Genomic DNA, 21,941 nt, shown 5'->3' on the forward strand with positions numbered 1-21,941 from the left:
AAAATCCTTCTCAAGTTTTACTTCCTTCCTTGTAAAACTGTCCTAATACGGGCAGAACTAACCACCGTTTTCTCTGTACTTTGGTGCTTCCCTATACATAGTTTTAGAATTGTATGTTTTCCCCTGCATCGTATGTTGCCTGTCCCACCTATTAGACTGTGAGCTTCTTGCAGGCAGAGATCCTGTGACCCCTGCCTCTAGCACCTGTGCCCTAACCTGACACGAGTGTTCACATGCTTTCCCACCCACCCCCTTTTTTTCTCTGCTGCTTGAACCAGCATACACGATTTAAACAAATGAACCAGAACTCCAAGTGGGTTTTCAAATATTTGAAAGACTACCCTGTAGATGACTGAAGATTCTGTGCACCTCCAGAGAGCCAAGAGCAAGAATGAATGGGGACATGTGATCAAGAGATAAATTTGGGATCACTAGGAGAGAACACATTAGTATTGGTCAGGATACTTCTGCCAACAGAAGCCTAAATTGGAAATAGCAAAGGGAGAACTTTTTTGGTACACAGATTCCAAGGAAAGTTTGAACTGCCAACCTGCAGGAAGGCCAGGGACAAAGCTGGACCCCAGGAACACCTGAACGAGGGCACCTGAAAGCCACCAGGACCCTGTGTCCTTTGCCTCTGCTTCTCTCTGTGCTAGCTTCCTTATTCCTCACTGTAAACTGGCTTACTCTACAGGGCAGGAAACATGGCTGCTGACAGCTGTGGCCTCACAGCTCAGTTTTCCACCACAGAGGGTCTGGTTTTCTTTCCCAATTCCAGTTAAAAATGTTTTAGAGAAGAACTTTATTGGCACAGCCAGGGTCTATAGTCAGGGAGATGGGGTACCGTGAATAGCCTGGCTTGAGTTTGATGGCAGTCAACTGAGGCCAGGAGTGGGATCATGTGGGAACAAGGTAGTTGCCATTGGAACCACACGGAGTAGGGGAAAGCCATTTCCAAAAGGAGTAGGGATGGGTGCAGCTTCGAAAACAGAAGGGTTGGACTCCTTTGCTCCCACTTCCTAACAATTACAGCCATTTAGCTTCAGGTACTTTCTAGATGCTCTCAGGAAAATAGGAGAAAGAAGGATGGATAAAAAAGTCTGTGGGCACTTCCGGCCGGGCGCGGTAGCTCACGCCTGTAATCCCAGCACTTTCGGAGGCCCAGGCGGGCGAATCACGAGGTCAGGAGATCGAGACCATCCTGGCTAACACGGTGAAACCCCGTCTCTACTAAAAAATACAAAGAAAAAAATTAGCCGGGCGTGGTGTGGGGCGCCTGTAGTCCCAGCTACTCGGGAGGCTGAGGCAGGAGAATGGCATGAACCCGGGAGGCGGAGCTTGCGGTGAGCCGAGATAGCGCCACTGCACTTCAGCCTGGGCGACAGAGCGAGACTCTGTCTCAAAAAAAAAAAAAAAAGTCTGTGGGGACTTCCAATATTTAGACCAGGTTTCGGCAGTGCTTGGCACTAGTTCTTGGAAATTGTTGCATGATTTGATTATTTTTCTGGGTATCAGGACTCAGCCCATTTCCCCCTCTGGTGCTGAGAAATGGAGGCCGAAGGAGTGATCTAGAAGTGTTAATTGAGCCCCTAATCTATGCTAGTTACTGGGGGTGTTGGGGGAGACAGGAGAGAGATCCCAAGGGGTTCCAGCCTCCCAGGGACTCAGGTCACTAATGGAGGTGGCTCGGCTTGTCTACGTGCTGGGCCAACAGCCACTGGCGAGGCAAGGCGAGGGTCAGTCAGGGCTGGTGCCAGGAAGAGGGCCGGTTCTTTGGCTCCCTGGTCTCCCGCGGTCTAGCCCAAGCTGGCCAGCGGTTGACCTGGCTCCCCTGGCCCCGGCCAGGCCCCGTGGACCCCTCATATGCCACACGGGACATGAGCAGGCCGGCCGGGAGCCGGGTCCCGGGAGCTCCACGAAGGGGCCTGTCCTCCATGACCAGGACACCCGCTGCGCCTTCCTCCCGAGGCCTCCCGGGCCTCTCCAGACGCGGCGCTACTGCAGACACCAGGGCCGCCAAGGGAGCGGACTCGGAGCCGGCCCTGGGGCGGGCACATGGGCCCCGGCGCCCCCCGGCGTCTCCAAGCCGCGCTGCCCGGGTCGGGCCGGGCCAGGGGAGGGACAGCAGCAGGTGACGACGGCCCGGCCACCGGCTATAAATAGGGGCGCGCGTCAGCCGCGGGCGGGAGCGGCGGCGGCGGGCAGGGGCCCGGGGGCCGGGGCCTGGAGGATAGGCGAGGCAGCGGCGAGTGCGGGGCCGGCGGTCGGGGAGGGCGGTGCCATGGGGTCGCGGAGGGCCCCCAGCCGGGGCTGGGGCGCGGGTGGGCGGTCGGGGGCGGGGGGCGACGGTGAGGACGACGGCCCCGTGTGGATCCCCAGCCCAGCCAGCCGGAGCTACCTGCTCAGCGTGCGGCCCGAGACCAGGTAAGTGGCACCAAGGGGCAGGGCGGCGTCGGGCCGGCGATGCCCTGGGATCAGTCCCTGTGAGGGCGGCCTGGCCCCTGGAGGCCGGGCTGGGCCTGTGCCCTCGAGCCCTCTCAGCCCCAAGGCCCAGGGCCTGGGGACATGGCCGGGCTGGAACGGCTTTCATAGCCCCTTGTGACCCCTCCTGATCCATGCGCCTCAGGCCTCTGGCAATGCGAGGCTCAAGAGAGGACAAAGGCTCCACTTTGGAGTGATTTCATGGGGTCTGAAGGCTTTCCTTATCTCCCCTGCCCCCTACCCTGCTACTCCCTGGCTTGGGATTCCACAGCTAGTGATAAGGAAAGCCAGAGTGGCTGAAATTCCTCCCTGGCAGGAAGGGAGGGGGAGAGCACTGGTGGGGACAGGGAGAGGGTGCTGGGGGGCTGCCCAGAGTAGGAGCTGCTTAGCTCAGGGTGGGGAGGTTCTCCAGGAAGAAATAAACCTTTGTAAATAAGGTTCCTCTACTGGGCCGAGGACTTGGGTCCTCCCCAGGACCTGAGTGGGGGCTGGTGAGATAGGGGGTGGGATGAGGTACTGTCTGGAGATGTTGGGAATTAAGGACTTGCAGCTCTGAGGGAGCCAAGTGCCCTGTCCAGTTTGGGGAAGTGAAATGCCAAGGGAGGTGTGGAACTGATGAGCCCTTCACTGGTCTTCCAAGAGTTCAAGAGGTGTGGAAGCTTTGTTTTAGCAGCTAGGCCACCCACAGATATAAAGACACAAAGACAATAGACAGGCATCCAGGCAATCAAAGGCACACAGGCACACGTGGACACGTGCATTGCCATGGAGACAGACACTTCCTGCCCCCTGTGGGCAGCTCAGTTTCCCTCCACTTCTGGAGTCTGTTTTCCAAAGGGAAATGTGTTGATATAGTGGTTGTTTCATAGCCTGAGAACTTGACTTGTGTATTACGCAGAAAACGGCCATTCCTCCAAGAGGCTGTCCAGAGACCTCTTGTTCTCCATTCCTAAAACAGCATAAAAACAGGCATCAAGGACATTCAGGAAAAGTCCTGGGCACTTCCTCGTGAATTGGCTGAGTCCTACTGACCTTGGAGTTGGGAAAGTTCAAATGTAACCGGAACCGGTTTCTGCATAAAACTCGTCAAATGGTGTCACATGTCTGGGGCAGGGCTGAGGACTGATGTTAGTGACTGAGTCAGACTCAACAAGGACCCTGGCTGCCAGGAAAGAATACCCCTTTTTCCTACTCCTGGCTCTACAGATAAACCAGAATGAAATTTGGACATTTATTCCAGTCCTTAGAGAAGCTGACTCCCTTGTGGGAGCCTCACATTTGTCACAGTGACTTGTCTGGGCTTTGCCTCCTGTGTTTGGCCTTTGTCAATACCAGTGGAACAAACAGAAGAGGCGGAACCAGGGTCCTTCTTGGAGACAGCAGCAATGAAGGAAGGGAGGAAAGAGTGCCTTGAAAACCAGGTAGAATGGGGAGGGCAGGGGATCTGGGCTTTTAGGAAAAGGGCTGGAGAATGGACATAGTGCTGCTGCCTGGCTGAGCAGTTGTATGATAGATAAATGTTAATTGTACACCTCATGAGCACAAAGCTTGTGCCAGCCTGAGAGCTAGAGGCAGGATAGAAGTGGCTGGCTTAAGTCCCTTTGGACCTAAATGGGAATGTTCTTAAAAGGAGTCTCTTTCATCAAGTATCTGGAGGGGGCAGGACAGCAGGAGTGGGAGAAAGCTTTGGACTTTGGGCTGTGTTTTGCCCCTGCAGAGTTTTTTACTGCTCCTGCTGGCTAGCCACAGACCCCTAGAGGTTCTGAGAGACAAGGACAGCCAGATTTATCAGGCCTCTGGAAAAGCCTTTGGCCAAAGTGGGGAGAATGTGACTGGGGCTGCAGTGGGGAGTGGAGGAGGCGAGGCAGTTCCTGCTTCTCTAGTAAGGCCTGACCTGTGTTGGAGGGAGCCATCGTACTGTCTGCTGTCCCTCAGAACAGCCTCACTGCCTGTGGGGGTGGGGAGAGCTCCCTAGAGATAGGGAGAAAGACAGTCCCTCGAGAATTTTGCCAGCTATGTTGGCTCCAGCCCAGCTGAGCCCTGACTATGCCAGAGTCCTGACTGAGAGGCAAGTTCTGTCCCCACTCACTCTTGGCTCCAACATCTTCTGGGTCTACCTTCACACAGATGTGTCATGGAGCTCTCCAGGCATCATTCTCATGGACCCTTGTGAGGAGGGGCTACCCCTGGGAACTGATGGACAGCTGAGCTGATGGACACCAGAGGCCTTGGTGGATGGCCCAGAACCTATCTCCCTATGCACCTCTCTCTGTCCCACAGCTCTGAAAGGGTTTCCAGTCCATGTCGGTGCAAGAATATTTCCAATGCCCACTGGGGTCAGAGGTCTCACATGCAGATAGTCTCACCAAACTGTAGGCCCAGCCCCCAGGTCACCCGGCATCTAGGACCTCACCCCCATAGAACAGTGAGATGTGGGTAGGCTAGAGAAGTTAAGGGGCCACAATTGAGTAGAAGCAGTTATGATTTTTTTTTTTGAAGCAGTTATGATTAATTAGCTTTTATGGGACACTCAGAAGTTCCAGAAACCCCTGCCCCCTGGATTCTTGGAGGCCCTGGTCCAGGTGGGCTCAGAGAAGTCACAGAACCTATGATGTTACTACAGACAGCTTTGAAACAAGCTCTGCTGTTCAGCATGGGTCAGCCAGGCTGTCTAGGGCTTTTAGGGAACCTGAGGTATCAGGCCAGGACTGTCCAAAGGCCTTTTATGTCCCAGAATAGATGAAAGCCAGGAGGGATGGAGGCCCCCAGCTTTCGTGGTCAGTTCTAGTTTTCCGTAGCCTACTTCACTCTTTTATGTGTTTATTATTTTAGTGTGTTTTTTTTTTTGAGATGGAGTCTTGCTCTGACACCCAGGCTGGAGTGCAGTGGCGTGATCTCTGTTCACTGCAACCTCCGCCTCCCAGGTTCAAGTGATCTTCCTGCCTCAACCTCCCGAGTAGTCTGAGATAACAGACGCCTGCCACCGCACCCGGCTAATTTTTGTATTTTTAGTAGAGATGGGATTTCATCCTGTTGGCCAGGCTGGTCTTGAACTCCTGACCTCAGGTGATCTGCCTGCCTCGGCCTCCCAAAGTGCTGGGATTACAGGCATGAGCCACCATGCCCGGTTTAGATTTTAATTATTTATTTTTTATAAAGATGGGGTCTTGCTATATCACCGAGGTTGATCTTGAACTCCTGGGCTCCAGCGATCCTCTTACCTCAGCCCCACAAAGTGTTGGGATTACAGGCATGAGCCACTGTGCTCAGTCCTAACTTCACTCCTTTATGAGGAGATCTTTCCTTTCTGGGCCCTGAATTCCAACCCCACCTCCAACCCCTTTTTTTTTTTCTTCTATTCTGCTTATGTATGAATTCCCATTTTGTGAGATGAAGGTGGCACGAAGAACTCTTTAAAGCTTTTCTGCCCCAATGTTTGATGCCTCTCATTCAGCTCCCCCTCAGAGGCAGTAAATGGGGAGCTCCCCTGCCTGGGTGACAGCCCTGAGCCTAGCTGTGGCCCAGCCAGCAGGGCACAGGCAGGTCTCCCACCTTCTGAAGACCAGGTGCCTCCATTAGTCCAGGGTTTCTCCTGACCTGACTAACAATGTAAGGGCGAGGCCTAGAGAGGGCAGGGCGGTTGGTCCAGGAGCAGCAGAGCTGGGGGAGGGGTCCTCTGTCCCAGCTCACTTCTTGACCCACGTGCAGGTGGAACTTGTCATTTTCCTCTCTGAATTAGAAAGCTAACTCTCCCCCTCTCCTTCCCGGGGAAGAAGTCCAGACCCAAAGAAGAAGAAATCTCCCAATCCTGAAAGAGAGGGACAAATGAAATTTATGGTCAGGAAAGGATGGAGTTGGCCAGTGCCTTGGAACCATGGGAGGTTCTGCCCACGCGGCCTCCAGAGGATTTTTAAAGCTCTGAGCAGAGGCAGCTGCACTCTAGCACGCTCCTTTCCATCTTTTCTGGAGCAGCAGCTCCCTCTCGGGGGCAGCACCCTTCCTGCTTGAAAAATGCCTTTCTCTCCCCTGCCCTCTCTCCCTCCCCCAGGTCCCCCACTGTACTTTCCTCCTCTTTCTTTTTCTTCCTCTCTCTCTCTCTCCCTTCTATAGAACAGCAGTTAAATACCCATTGTCTGTGCAGCACTGCACTAGGAGCCACAGAAGCTACAAGAACTAGGTTTGAAGGCTGGATGGGCAGGATTTAGTTGAGCAGTAGGAGGGAGGAAGGATTTTCCAAACAGGGAGGACAAAAGGGAGGGCTCAGGGGTCAGGAAGGACTGTTCATGCTGATAAGGGACAGGCCTGGCTGTGGTGGCGCCGGAGCATTGGGAAGTAGAGGGAATCTGGTTGTAGCGGGAGTGTGAGTAGATCAGGGAGGGCCCTACCAACCCAGTTAAGGAGTGGAGACTCAGTGTCCTCTACACTGGGGGACTGCAGCATTTTGTTAGAGAAGTGGGTTATATGAGGGGTTACGGAGAGGGGGTTGAGGTGGTCATCAAATGTGGAGCCATGAGGGTCTAGATTGTAGTGCAACAACAAGAGTAGAGAGAAAGGGAGAAACAAGGGCCAAGAATTGTACGGACTGGATTTGGGGTTGGAGAAGAAGTAGTCCAAGATGGCAGGTTTTGAGCTTAGGAGTTTGGGAGAATGCTGGAGGTATCTACCAACCCAGGAGCCCGGGGTTAGGGGTGAAGCCAGGTTTTAGGGAAAAGGATGGGTTTGGTGTTGTGGTTATAAAGAGATGGGATCCTCATAGAGCTTTCTTATGGTTAGAGACATAGACCGTGAGCACCATTGAACAGGCTGGGCTGCTGCTCTTCTCATGATAGGGACAGCTGAAGGGAGTGTGGATGGGGTGACCTCTGACATCTCTCAAGGAGCTGGGATCCAGGGTCCCCACTGGAGATTTTTGTATCAGGAAAGGAGGAGGGAGAGGGAACAGTTGGCTCATAGTAAGTGGGCTAGACTCCACTAAGGGGCGGTCCTGTGTGGGTCCTCATCCTAGTGCGCCCTACACAGTGGCCTTTCCTAGCTGCCCCAGGCAAGAGAGATGATTGGGGCCTCAGGCAGAATGGGCCTTGTGTGGACCATGGAGCTGGGTTCCTCCCAGCTCCTGCTGAATTAACTGCTTTGTTTTTCTCTTTTTCACTCTCCCAGCTGGTTTGCCTTGCGTGGCCTCTTTAACCATACTTTAACATATTAATGATGGGTGTTCTCCAAGCCACCTGTCTCTCCTAGCCTCTCAGGGGATTTCCAGGAATGGGGCTCTTTTCTCCCAAAGGCCAAGAATTGAAGCAGGAGCTTGCCCCCAGGCTGGTGTGCTGTGGGGTGGGGAAACATGCCAGGCAGCTGTAAGCCTCCCTCTTGGGGGCAGTGACCCAAATGCCTGGGACACACCTTTCTCAAAGCACAGCCCCAAAGGGCCTCCTTCCTGCCTAACCATTTTCCTGGACTCTGCTGCATTTAATGAGCTCTTGGTTTCAGATACATTGGTGTCCGGTGGTCAGGCCACTTGCTAAATGGAGCAGGCCAACTAAGACAGCTGGTCCCTTTTAATAGAAAGGCTTCTGGGCCCCAGATGGTGGCCGATTAATAGTTTGCGACTGTTGATTTCGCCTACTTCCTTCTTGCTTTTTTGGCCTAATGATTCCATTTGCTGTTTTTGCTTAGCTTATCAAGCAACCGGTTGTCTCACCCCAGCTCTGGAAGGTAAATGCATATTGCACTACATTTCTCTGACTGCTTTTTCCTTGGGTCTGGGCATTGAGGGGCCACTGAGTGACTGCTCGTGCACTAACCAGGCTGCATGGGGTGAGGGGAGAGCTGGAGGGTGGGTGGGGAGAGTGCAAGAAGGTACTCAGGTGAACATGGCTCTCACAGGGGGCCAGAGTTGATGCTTGCGTGGGCCATTTGAGATGGGCACAGGATCTCAGGAATAGAAATATGGGCAGGGGTCTCTGAGATGCCTGCAATGACATCTCTGTGTCCCTAGGAGACACCATGGGAACAGAACAGAGAGCCATGAGTCATGTCACATGACCCACCTCTTCCCCATCCTAGGTTTTTTATTTCTTAGGGACAGGGTCTTGCTCTGTCATGTTGCCCAGGCTGGAGTGCAATGGCTCCCTGTAGCCTTGAACTCCTGGCCTCAAGGGATCCTCCTGCCTCAGCCTTCTGAGTAGCGGGGACTACAGGCATGCACCATGATGCCTGGCTAATTTTTAAAAATTTTCTTGTAGAGACAGAGTCTCACTGTGTTCCCTGGTCTTGAACTCCTGGCTCCAAGGGATCCTCCTGCCTTGGCTTCCTAAAGTGCTGGGATTACAGGCATAAGCCACTGTGCCTGGCCCCAATTCTAGGTTTTCATGTTTTTTGTAACCACATACCTAGGTGTGATACCTTATTGTCTATCTTCTTCTAACCATGGTAACTGCCTTTTAAAATTTTTTTCTGCAGTCATTTAAGTTCTCCTTTTACCTCCTCTTTCTCTGAATTTTCCTTTCCTTTGGTTCCTCCCCATCCCTGAAGACTGTGAACTCTGTGAGATCAGAGAATACCACGTTAATGTATTCCTGCATAGCTTATTCTCTGAATCTGCTGCAGAGTCAGGGCAAGGTCTGGGCAGGCTCATGGTCCAGGTTTGCTGGTTGAATGACTGTCTTCTTGCCTCCTGAACTGAGGACAGCTCTTTACCCTTGGCTGAACTGACTGTTACAATCAAAATGGGAACATTTCCTGGCTACTTCCCACCACTTGGGCCTCATCCCAGACTCTGATAGTTTTGGGGAGAGCTAGCTACAGTTTCTTCACACAGAAAAAGATTTCAGAATAGCTAACTGGTTTCTAAATAGCTAATGTTTACAGACATGATTAGCAACTACTATGTCCATGGTCCTTGATGGGGATGAACACTGAGGAGACTTTGTTCTGTGTGGCTCATGGGTGGAACTGAGGATATCACAACTAATTCCAAGTGGAGTGTGGTAAGCGTTGAAAGGAGACGACCTGGGCAAACCAAACCTTACCTAAGGGCAAGGTTAGGTTCCACTGAACATCATGAAAACCAAAGATTCTGGTGTTCTTTAGAGACATATGATTAGTCTGTGATATCCTTGTGAAGTCATGGAGTTGGAAGGACTTGTCAGGGTTGGACAAGACCATTTCCAGATGTGTGGACTTCCTGGCTTTCCAGGGTATACGGTGCAGCACACTCAGAGTCCATCCCACATTCGAATGGTTTGGAGGATGGGGACAGAAAGCTTGTGGCAACGAGAAGCTGTGTGACATTCAGCAGAACATGACAGTATATACAGTGACTCTCCCTGTGCCTCCAAATGTACCCCAAACCCACTTCCCTGAAAGAGAAGGCTTTCAGCTAGCCACACCTTTCAGCTGTTACTTATTTTCTAATGTAAACATTTTTTTATAATACAGCTTAGGACCTAATGTGGAAAGTTTGAGAAGATATGTTCTTTTCCATTCAAAAAGAATGGTGAAGTAAAATAACTACTTGTTTTTATTTTATTTTATTTTATTTTTTTTGAGGCATCTCTCTCTGTCACCAGGCTGGAGTGCAGTGGCGCGATCTCGGCTCACTGCAACCTCTGCCTCCCAGGTTCAAGTGATTCTCCTGCCTCAGCCTCCCGAGTAGCTGGGACTACAGGCGCCTGCCACCACGCCTGGCTAATTTTTGTATTTTTAGTAGAGACGGGGTTTCACCACATTGGCCAGGCTGGTCTCGATCTCTTGACCTCGTGATCCGCCAGCCTCAGCCTCCCAAAGTGCTGGGATTACAGGCGTGACCCACTGCACCTGGCCTGTTTTTCATTATCTAGCATGAGCATTTGTCTCTGCAAATTTTCTTAAAACATAGTTTCCCTGTTGTCTCACTTATCCAGTAGCTGAAATGATTTCCTTAGACTTGTCCAAGCGGCTTCATACCTAGGAGCTTAAGCTGAATATTGGATCCAGGCTCAAGGTCATGGATGAGATAGGATTCAAATTATGCAGGGAGGACATAATTAGGGATGGTTTGAATTAATTACAGAATCATGGAAGTAGGATTATGTTTAGCCTGGTGGTTTCTGGAAAGTGTTGATTGAGATTTGATATTTCCCCAAATCAGAAATTGCTGTTAGTATGATAGCAGCAAGAAACGTTTTCAGATATTAACACTTCCTGAGTGTTCAGGGAGTTAATAGCCTAGGCCCTGAGGACCCTCTATTTCTGAGTGGCTTAAGAAGAAAAGGAAAAGAAGCTTATTGCACAGATGAGTTGTAGGCAAGGGAAGGTTGTAGGGAGTGTTACAGAACATGTCTAACTGCAGACCCGGCTCAAATGTTCAGGTATGTGAGATTGGGATCCCCTTTATGGGTGATCTTTGTGGGGGAGGGCCCTTGTCAACTCCATGAACGCCCAGGTATCTACATTCCTGTGGTGAAACCACAGCAGGAACCCCATCAGTTCAGAAGTCTTACTTGATTCCAGATATTCTCTGGGGTACAACCCTTCTCCTCAAACTCAAGTCTAGAATAATATTCACAGAAAAGATACATCGAATGTGGAATCCCTCCCCACAAAGTGGAGGGTTCTAGATCCTGTTTGCTTCTGCTTTCACAGACTCTCTTAGCCCCTGGCAGAGAGGCCATGGACAGACAAACATTGCCCTTGGGTGACCATCCCTTCCTCTGAGGCACAGGGAAAGGCACCTTTGAATGATGTGTCTTTCTCACTACAGTTTCTCCTGCTTCTCTTCCCTTTGCCCCCTCACAGTCCTCTCTGCCGCTCACAGTGGGATGTGTGCCTGGGGAGGGAGGGCCGGGCACGGCTTGTGCACCACACAACCTGCCTATGTGGTGGCGCTTCACACCTAGGAACGCACTGTGTCTCTGCTGGCCCTTGAAAGGGTTTGGCACGGTGGTTTGCTTCCTGGGCCCAGGAAGGAGAAGACTGTAAGCCTGAGCATTGTTGGTGAGTTTGTACTGGACTCAGTGCTTACTGATGCCCCTGAAATCTGGGAGATGGACTGGAGAAGGGAACTAAAAGTTCTGGCTTTTGCAGGGGTGGATCCGTTTGTGGTTTGGCACTCCTGCTGGTTGGTCCTGGAGCAGCCAACCATGTTTCACTTCAGCATGTGGTATCCAGGGATGGAGCAGGGGAGCCACAGCTGGCTTTCCAAGGCTGCTTCCCAGCCCCATTTCGGCTGGGTCTCTCCTTTCTGATACCCTTATGAATTAGAGTCCCCCCTTGGGTCTAGACCCCTAGCATTGGCCAGCTTATTCTTTGTCCATTGTGGGTCTGCACTCACAAATGTAGGAGCTTTTTTTCTGAGCCCAAGCTCTAGGAGAGGCTCCTGTGCTCTTAGGACCCTTGAATCACTGAGGGTTGGCTGGCCTTCCCCTCTTGGCATGAATGAAGGCTCTGCTATGCTGGGGGCTCCATCTCTGAGGCTTGACCTACTTATCTGTGTGTCTCCCTCATGCACAAGTGTCCCTGGAGATGAAAGGTGCAGGGTGAAGTAAGGCCCCTCAAACAATGATGGGATGGGACACCTGGGCTTGTAGACTGGCATGCTCAGGAGCCTGGCCCATGGTCAGTAGCTTGCCTATTGTAATGGGTCTGGGTCAGGATTCCATTCAACCCCTTGATACCTGGCCCCAGCCTGGCCAAGAGGCACAAGCTGCCTTGAAGAAAGACTTGCCGGGGTGCTGGAGCTCTGGCCACAGGAAGATGGGCAGGCATGGTAAGACGGAAGCTGCCTTGGACAGGCCAGGCTGTGCTGTTTGTTGTGGGGAAGGCCAGCTCTGAATAGCTCTTTGCCTCTCTTAGGAGCACCTTCTGCTCCATCATTGCTCAGCTCACAGAGGAGACCCAGCCGCTATTTGAGACCACGCTCAAGTCCCGGTCTGTGTCCGAGGACAGCGACGTCAGGTTCACCTGCATCGTCACAGGTAAGGATGCTGTCTGTATGCTCCATGCCAGGGCCTCTGCACAGAGCAGGGTCCAAGGAGGCTGTGAGGACAGGAATGGTGGGGTGGCGGGCTGTGTGCACAAAACTACGTGAGGTGACATTTACTTTCTGAGCTTTCTCTCTAGTTTAACATCCCTGTGTGGGCTGGTGCCCCTTGCTTCCCCCATTCTGGAGCCACATATATACCCTACTCTTCTTCAGAACCTGTCCTCAGTGAAGGTTCCTGACCCTCAGGGATACATCCATGACTAATGGCCTTATTTGTTGCAAGAAAAGAAGTACTCCAATGGAAAGAGATCTTTGAGGCCATCTCCCTGAGTATCCCCATGTTATAGTTGAGTAATTTGAAGGTTGGGAGTCTCAAGCCTGAGAGGAGAATTGCATGTGGTGATTCTGACCACAGACCCTGGAGGCAGACTGCCTGGCTTGGAGTCCTGGCTCATCCCCTTTCCAATGATGTTACTGAGCACGTTATATAACCTCTCAGCTGCCTCATCTGTAAAGTGGGGATAATGATAGGATGCACTTCATAGGGTTATTTGAGACTGAATGAGTTAATACATGCAAAGTGTTTGGAGTAGTACCTTATGTACAGTAAGTACCACATAAGAGTTAGAAACTGACTGTTACTTGCATTTCACTGAGCTTCGTGATGGAATTTGAAGCAACCGTTTGGCAGAATAGGAAGCAGAGTGATACTCCTTGGAAGGGGAAGATAATGGGTGGGAGTGCTGGGAGGGTGGTTCCAGACATTGCCTCTCCCCCAGACCACCCAGTAGAGACTCCAACCTGACCAGCCTCAGGGCCCGCAGGACCCACGAATGGGTACCCACCCCTCCCAGCTGTGCAGCTATCAGATCCCAGGCCCAGGCTCCCTCTGGAGAGCCTGTTGTTTCTGTAAGTCAAAGTCATTCGTGGTTTCCAGCTGTGAATTCTGGGGGACTTGATTACCCCAGCCAGTAAACAGCTTCTCACTTGGGCAGTTCTCACCCTTACTCAACCCTCTGAGCTGCAGACTGAGAACACTCTCTGCTCCGAGCGACATAGGTGTGCATCCCATACCTTTGTATGGCGTATGGTGAATTTCGCAAGTTGTCTGTTTCCATTGTCATTGCATTCTTACAAATCCCTATGAAGTAAGTGCTATTTTTAGTCAAATTTTACCAAGGAGGAAGCTGAGAGAGGCTGATGCGTTGCCAAAGTCCGCAGCACTAGTGAGGGAGACACTGCTTTTGCTCTCCGGCATCTGATGCTGCTTCCCGCCTGTATCTCCTGTGTTACTGTGGCACTTACAGTTTCCTAGAAAAACCCGGTTCTTTCACAGCTTCGTGCTTTTGCACATCTCATTTTCTCTATTTAGAAAGTCCTTAATCCTTCTTTTTAAAGAAAATTAAATTTTACTTTGTCAAATAAATATATGCACATAATTAAGACTTCAAATTATACTAAAAGGCATATTTCAAAATACAGCAGTTCACCCCTCTCAATTTGTCTTCCCAGAAGCAACTGTTTTCAGCTTTTAGCTGTTTCTTCTGGCACGTATACATTTCCATCATGCTGAGTACTACGTGAAATTCTTCAGTTTTAGATGTTCTCTATTGTCTTCCTGTTATGGTAGATAAGGAATTAGCTCTTTTATACCATCATTTTCTCTGTTTCCCTGAACTTATCTTCTTCATATAATTATATTGACAGCAGTTGTGGAACTTTGGTTCTTGTCTTCTTAGTTTTAAAAAATTTAAACAAAAGACACACAGCAAAGGAGATAGAACAATTTATTGCAAAGGAAAAAGAATACTGTAAAAGTTAGGTGCAGAATAGACAGGACACCCTGAGAGAGAGAAGATTCAGCATGGGCTTCTCGTGAGGATGAGACAGCAAAGACTGGTACCTAGGGCGACTCCGTTTCTGTAAGTCTTACATGATTATTCATGAGGAGGTAGGAAGAGGTGTTGCTCGTAAGCATGTTCTGGGTGGTCCTCTGGGTGCACATGCGCAGTAGCTGTACATGCTTGTTTATACATCATGAGTATCTGGGACCACAGGCGCGTGCCACCACACCCATGCTAATGAGACATGCATCTTAAATCTCCATCCAGGGGTGTGTTTTTTACTATTACAATGAGCAAAGGGTGAGTTTAAGGACAGGTAAAATCAAAATGCTCCTGCTCTCTACATGGGAATTCCCTACTGGAGACAGCTTTGCTTGAAAGAACTTTAGAATGCTCATGCTGGGGCTTATTGTGTTGACTGTATGGTCTGGATGGTTGCTGTGTCCTGAGGACATGGTTACTTCCTTGACTCTTATTAATGATAGTTTTCTAAAACTATCCTGCTTCAGTTATATCATAATTTTTGCTTTAATCAACATTTACTGTTTACCTTATTATGCCTATGCAATATTATTCATAACTGAACACTGTAGCATACTATGCTTATATTTTTTTCTTTGGTTTTTCCTGAGGTTAGTACTTTCCATAGTTTTTCATTTGTTTCTTTTTTTTGTATCTGTTGCTAATTTTTCTTATACCTCCTAATAGCCTCTTAATATGATATTCTGCAAGGTCAATGACATCAGTAATCTGGCAGTTACTTTCCTTGGAGATATTCCTCTTGGAGCTCTCCATTCTTCTTTTATCAGAACTGCTAGGCTTTTAGGGCCTGATACACAGCTGTTATCCTGGGTCTTCCCTTTGCTTTTCTGTGGATTTAATTCAGCTTCCTGGATCTCATGTCTTCCTTTCTTGGTTTATTTTTTTGCGTTATTGAATACTGCCCCAGTGGTTTCATCAGGTCCTGAAGATGGTGCAGTAGCAGAGGGCATAGTGATGGCAAGGTCTGGACCTTGCTCTCCCTTGAGTCCCTCTGGTCTAATGTGCCTTCGTTTCTCTGCATCTGGTACACAGTTACCATCCTCTAGATTTGGTTTACCTCTCTTCTGTGGTAACTTTCTGCTTTTTGTATTCTACATTTTTTTCTTTCTTGATTTACATTCTTATTTTGGTAGCTTTCTAGAAAGAGTACATGGGAAGTAGATGTTGGATTCCTTGTGTCTGAAAATGTTTTTGTTTGTTTGTTGGTTTGGTTGGTTTGTTTTTTGAGGCAAGGTTTCCTCTGTCACCCCGGCTGGAGTGCAGTGGCATGATCACAGATCACTGCAGCCTCAACCTCCCCGGCTCAGGTGATCCTCCTGCCTCAGCCTCCTGAGTAGCTGGGACCACAGGCATGTGCCACCACACCCAACTTATTTTGTGTGTGTGTGTATGTGTGTGTGTGTGATAGAGACTAAGTCCTACTATGTTGCCAGGCTGGTCTCAAACTCCTGGGCTCAAGCAATCCTCCCACCTTGGCCTCCCAAAGTGCTGGGATTATAGTAGGCATGAGTCACTGTGCCCGGCCTCTTTTTTTCTACTTTACTTTTTCTTGCGAATTTGGCTGGGTATAGAATTATAAGCTGAAAATAATTTCCCTTCAGAATTTTAGACATTGTTCCATTATCTTTTTGCTTCCAGTGTTGCTTTTCAGAGTGAGAAGACAGTTTGATCCTAATTCCTTGCATATGACCAGTTTTTCTCTCTGGAAGCTTGTAAGAGTGTTCTGGTATTTCATAATGATGTATTTTGATATGGGTCTCTTCACCCTGGAACATGCTTAGATGCTTTCAGTTGGAAACGGAGAGCCTTTAGTTCTGGGAAATTTGATTTTATCCTCCTGTTTTCTGTCGTCTTACTTTACGAACTCCTGTTTGGATAGCTGTTCCCCTGGTCGTGGACTTTTATTTTCTTATCCTTTATTCCCCTTTCATCTATTTGTCTTTTGCTGTACTTTCTGGGAGATTTCCTTAGTTTTATCTTTCAACTCTTCTACTGAATTTTAATTTCCAAGGGTTTTAATTTTTGTCATTTTCTGTAGCATCCTGCACTTTTCATGAATGTAGTATCTTTTCTTAGCTCTCTGAGATGCTTATTAATGATAGTTTTCTAAAAGCTTCCTTTTCCTTGCATAGTTTTTCTTCTGTCTTGCTTTTTCTCTGTTTAATTTAATTTTGTCATTAATCTTCGATTGTAGGCTTTCCTCCCATATCTAGAAATCTTTGGCTGTCAGATAATGAGCAAGAGTAGGAGACTTAAAAGCTGATCAGAGGTTCTGAGCAAGGAGGAGGGGCCTGAAAACTTGGCTGTTTACTGTAGGGTGACCTAGGTAGCCACTGTTGGGAACTGCCAAGTAAGTTTCTTTAGTTCCTTCCTCTTGAACTTGCTAGGTTTCCTAGCGAAAGGTTTTCTGGGAGTTATGCAGATCAGAGGGTTGGGTGGGCTCTCAGCGTAAGACATTTATTTTATGATATATGGTTATTACATTTTTCTGTTTTTCATAGAATAGTCATGCCCTCAGTTATGCTGGCTTACTCTCAGGGCAGATTTTTACATTTCCAAATAATAAACTTCACCTTTGGCTGTGGTGGGGAAGGAGCAGTCATCCAGTGAGATAGAATGGTTGAAGGGTTCCAAAGATTTATTTTTTAAGCATCTTTGAACCTTTCCTCCTTCCTCTTTCTCCCAGTTCCAGAGGTACCAAATTGCCAATTCTTAGGCCCTTTGGGGATTTTCTGGTGTCGAAAGGATAGTTCTCAGTTTTCTCCACTGCTAGCTTAGGGTTGAGCTGTCTTGAGTCTGCTAAGTCAGTTTCCACTTGTCCATCTGCTTTCTAACTTTCAAAATTTTGTTGCTCCTCTTACTCTCCTTGCCTGTTCACTTCATCTTTGTGCTTTTACATATGTTGATTAAAAAGTCTTTTCAGGGCAGTTTAGTGAGTTTGAGGGAGGGTATGAAGATAGATGGCATGTTCATTCTGCCTTTTTACCTAGAAGCCTACTCTTTTTCTGCCTGGCAAATTCCTTCTCATCTTTCAAGGGGCTTGCCCTCTGGGAGGTCATCTCCAGTGTTTCCAGGAGAGCTCTTGCTCCATCCTCCACCACATAGTTTTTTTGTTTACACATCTCTCTCTCCAACAAGATCGTGACATCTACAAGGACAGGGCATACACCTGACACATCATGCCTCTCCAGAGCTGGCACAAAGATGCTCAGTACATATCAAATGACCACAGTGAAGCTTGACTGTGCTGATGACAAAACCAGTACCTTTTCCACTTGCCATATTGCCTGTTCATTTCAGCCGCAGCTTTGGTACCTTGGTAACAGCGGCTGCAGTGGGGACCTGGGACCACTTGAGAGATGCAGGTGTCAGGGATGGCTCTCCCTCCTCTCCTTTTCCATTCTGTTCTTTGTAGCCATGGAGTTTAAGAGCAATGTGGAGATGTCAGACATGAGTCTGGCTTATAGAATCATGGGGTATTTTATCAAATACTCCCAGTGTCATCAAGGAAGTAAGCTGTTCCCTCTTTCAAGCCCAATCCAAAGGAGCAACCTTTTCTGCCACATCTCATGATGACCAGGCAGGGCTGCTCAGACATTTATTTTATGATATATGGTTGTATATCATACAACCTACCTACTGTGTATATCATAGCACTTACTGTGCTGAGACCTACAATGCCACCAATGGAGTCTGTAAGGTTTCTGGGGCTCTGGCTATCTCTGATATCCATACCTTAGTCCATTGTTGATCTTCTCCTTTCCTGCCCCCACTCATCCTCACATACATTCAGAATCTCAGCTTACCTGAGTTTTGTGTAGCACATTAGGAAAGAGGTCTCTATGATCACCATAGTACACCTCAAACAAGCCTTTTCTAATTAGCAAGGAGAAAATGCAGGCTGTAGGAGAGGGAAAGGAAGGAGAGGAGGGGCAATGCAGAAGGTTCTGCAAACTAAAGAGTCAGGGTTAGACACGGGAGCTCTCTAGTCTGGAGAGGTGGCAGGTGGATGGATCTCTGGCTGAGACTGGCCTCTGTGTGAGGCTGCTGTTCTGCTCTTGGCTTGTCTCCAGAGTGACCACACGTGCACTCTTCCTTCCTCACTGCTGATAGCATTTCCTAAACAAGGCTAGGATGAGTCAGCCCACCAGGGCCCTGTCAGGCAGAGGTGATGCTTTCCTGGTGGTCAGAACTTAGTCCAGGTGAGGGAGAGTCATCTGCGCCAGTGCTCCTGCTGGCTGACCTGTGATGGAAGCCCTTGGGGTCACAGAGAAGACAGGCAAGGCCCTGGGGTTCTTCCAACTCACAGTAGGCTTGTGGGAAGATAGTGGGCCTCCGCTAGCTCCTGTCTCCCCCAGGGACCCCTCTGGCCAGAGTGCTACTGTCTTCCTTGAGGCAGCCTACTGTCTCCAGCACAGGGGCTTCCCTCCTCCACTCTCCTCAGCTCTGTTGTAGATTCTGTGTTGTGTGTGTGTGTGTGTGTGTGTGTGTGTTTGCATGTGGGTGCACATGTTCATATTGGGCTGGAAGGAGGAAACATCAATATTGGGCAGGTTGCACAAAGGGATTGAGTCTTCTGAAACAGGACCATGTTCCTGAAGAAACTTTTTTTAGAGAAGTAAGTCTAATATAATGACTGTTGGAAGCAAAAACTTATATATTGGTCCCAGAAACCCCAGTGGAAAGAGTACTGGAGAAAGGAAAAGGAAACCTAGGGCTTTGCCATTTGCCAGCTGTGTGACCCTGGGTGTTACTTAGCTTCTTTGAGCCTCATTTTCCTTTTGTATAAAATAGGAATTAAAATACCAGCCTGTGTTATAAAAGAGAGAGATTTGAATTCTGGCTCTCTACTTGCTAGCTAGATAACTTTGGACAAGAGCTTTAATTTCATGAGCTGGGATTTCCTCATCCTTAAATTGGAGATTAGTAGCAGAGTACATTCCTCATAGGATTTTTGTGAGGATTAGATGAGATAATACATGAGAAGTATTCAGCTTAGTATCTGGCACATAGTAAGTCTTCATTAATGTTAGCAATCATTTGCACAGGAGTGTTCTGAGGGTCAAATGAAATTCTATGTATTTGAAAGCTTTTTGAAAACTTTAAATTTCCATTCATTATTCTTTTGAATCGGAGCTTCTGTGAACTGGGAATGGTTGGGACAAGCCTGCAAGTTTCCAAGCTGGGTTCTTGAGTCAGGTCTGCTGGCTGTGAAACAGAGGTCACAGGGTGTGAATGGGCTGAGGGAAGTCCACAGGCTCAAGTGCCGCCGTGGGCTGTCCTGGCCAGGGCCGGAAGTGTGTGCACACCTGCCTGTGGACATGCACAAATGCACAGCTGGGAGTGAAGGACCCGGAGCCCTCCTGCTTTTATGCATTTTAGGATATAGTTCACATTATTCAGGGCTCAAGGCAATGTGTTCTCCCAAATAAATTTGCTTCCAAAGCTCATTGTGGCTATGAAGCCCTAAGCTGTCGGGTTGGCCCCCACTGTGTAGAGGCAGCACCAGAGGGTGGCATGGAGGCTGAGGCCCCGGCCCTGGGGCTGTGGGGTCCATTCAGCTCCTCCCTCCTTGCCCCACCCCTGCCCTCTTGCCCAAGCATTTGACTGGACTCAGATGCCCTGGAGACTGAGGCTGTGCTGGGCAGGTCATGGGGCAGGGAGGCTCTGAGCTGGGTCCTTGTAGGGATGAGATCATCTCACAGGATGGTGAGGACACCTGTGCTGGCTCTGGTCACACACACAGTGATGTAACCAGGGGGTTTAGCTCACAGTGGAAACATGGGGCTCGCTTTACAGCCAGGGCTGCCCAGAGTTTGTTCCTGGCCGACGCTGCTGCAGCCTCGCCTCCCCTGCTCCCTGCTCCTGTACACAGTTCCCCAGCATGCCCTTTGCTTGTCACCCTCCCCTTCTCATGTTGGGGTTCCCTTGTCAGGCATGCCCTTCCCATCCACCTTGTGTGTTCACCCTACTTACTCATTTACTTATCGTCCCACAGATTTCTTTTAAGTAATTACCACACCACAGTGTCAGGCACTGTCTTAGGTGGTGGGGATATAGCAGTGAACAAGATACAGTTTCTACCCACATGGGACCTAAGTCTAGCAGGAAAGATAGGCAAGGAAATAGTCAATGACAGTATTGTGATTAGTGCTGTGAAGGGGAAGTGCAGGTGACGTTAGAGCTGAGGGGAAGCGGGAGATCAGAGGGACTGAACCCATCTTTCCTGAAATCCTGCCCACCCTCCAAGTTGAGTTCAGGTGCCACTCACTACAAAAGCTTTCCTGAGTCCCTAGCCAGAGGTGATTGCTCCCTTCTCTGCAGCCCTAAGCACTTAGTGCATTGCTTCATTTATTCATCTATAAATATTTAATGAGTGTTGATTCCATACCAGGGACTATTCTAGGAACTGGGGACACAGCAGTGAATAACACAGATAAGTCCCTGCTGTCATGGAGCTGATATTTGTCATGGAAAGGATGGACGTAAACCAACACACTCCTAAGTGGATAATATGTCAGGTAGCAATGTGTTCTATGAAGAAAAATAAACATAGTAAGAGGAATAGCAAGTGCCTGGGAGACAGCATTGCTGCTTTACACGGGGTGGAAGGGAAGGCCTCTCTAGGGAAGTAACAGAGCCCTGCAAGAGTCAAAGCCTGGTGCTCCTGTGGTGTGTGAGGCAAGCCAGCAGGACCACATGGGTGGGTGCATCAAGCTGGGGGAGAGTGGAGGGAGGTGGGGCCAGCATGGTCACAGGGCCCAGATCATGAGGGCTGCGTGAAATGGAGCTAATTGGGGTGTTTTGAACAAAGGGGCACCATGATCTGACATTATTTTAAAAGGATCACTCTGTCTTTTCTGCTGAGAATGGGCTGAATAGAGCCAAGCAGCAAGATCAGTGAGGAGGTTATTAAAGAAATTGAGGTGTGAGATGATGGGAATGTGCACCAGGCTGTTGGTGGGGAATGGCAAGGAGTGATCAGATTCTAGATATATTCTAAGGGAGGGCCAGCAAGATTGCCTGATGGAGTAGAGGTGAGGCAAGTAAAGGAATACAGCATTGCCTCCAGGTGTTGGCCTGAGCCAAATACAGGGATGAAGTTGCTATTTACTGAGATTTGTGGGAACTGGCTTGGAGGGCGGACTAAGGAGCTTGGATGGGACATGGTAAGCTTGATACCTCTTGGACCTTCAAGTGGAAATGCCAGATATGCAGTCAGAAATAATGACCAGGGTAGAAGACTGGGCTGGAGATAGAAATTTGGGAGTCCATGGGCATACATATATTTGAAAGCCACACGACAGAATTAGGACCTCCTGGGTTGTGAGTATGGATAGAGAATGGAAAATGGTTCTGGGGCCTGAGCTTTGGGGCAAGTCTAGGTGGGAGGGGAGGACTGATGAAGAGCTCAGGAAAAGTGGCCAGTGAAGTAGGAGGAGCAGCCAGAAAGAGTGGTGTCCTAGAAGCAAGTGAACCAAAGGTTTCAGGAAGTGGGGTTGGTGATGCTGATGGGTTAGGCAGATGGGCATAGGAATTGGATTTGGCAATGTACAAGTCATGGGTGACTTTGACAAGAGCAATTCTGGTGCAAGAGAGGCTATGAAGTCTGATTT

General features: G+C 49.2%; 1 protein-coding gene across 4 annotated transcripts in view; it reads left to right on the forward strand.

Moving 5' to 3' along the window:
• The first annotated feature begins 2,183 nt into the window (after positions 1–2,183).
• ALPK3 (alpha kinase 3) overlaps positions 2,184–21,941 on the forward strand; it is a 52,987-nt gene continuing 33,229 nt past the window's right edge. The window contains exons 1-3 of one of the 4 annotated variants that reach the window (XM_016927334.3): positions 2,184–2,424; positions 8,152–8,190; positions 12,310–12,431. In XM_016927334.3, coding sequence (XP_016782823.2) covers positions 2,282–2,424; positions 8,152–8,190; positions 12,310–12,431 — 304 coding nt within the window. In that variant the 5' untranslated portion in view covers positions 2,184–2,281. The remainder of the gene's footprint in view (positions 2,425–8,151; positions 8,191–12,309; positions 12,432–21,941) is intronic. The other 3 variants (XM_016927333.4, XM_016927335.4, XM_016927337.2) reach the window with 3 other exon arrangements.

The sequence above is a fragment of the Pan troglodytes genome, chromosome 16 (assembly GCF_028858775.2).
Source record: "Pan troglodytes isolate AG18354 chromosome 16, NHGRI_mPanTro3-v2.0_pri, whole genome shotgun sequence".
Classification (NCBI taxonomy): Eukaryota; Metazoa; Chordata; class Mammalia; order Primates; family Hominidae; genus Pan; species Pan troglodytes.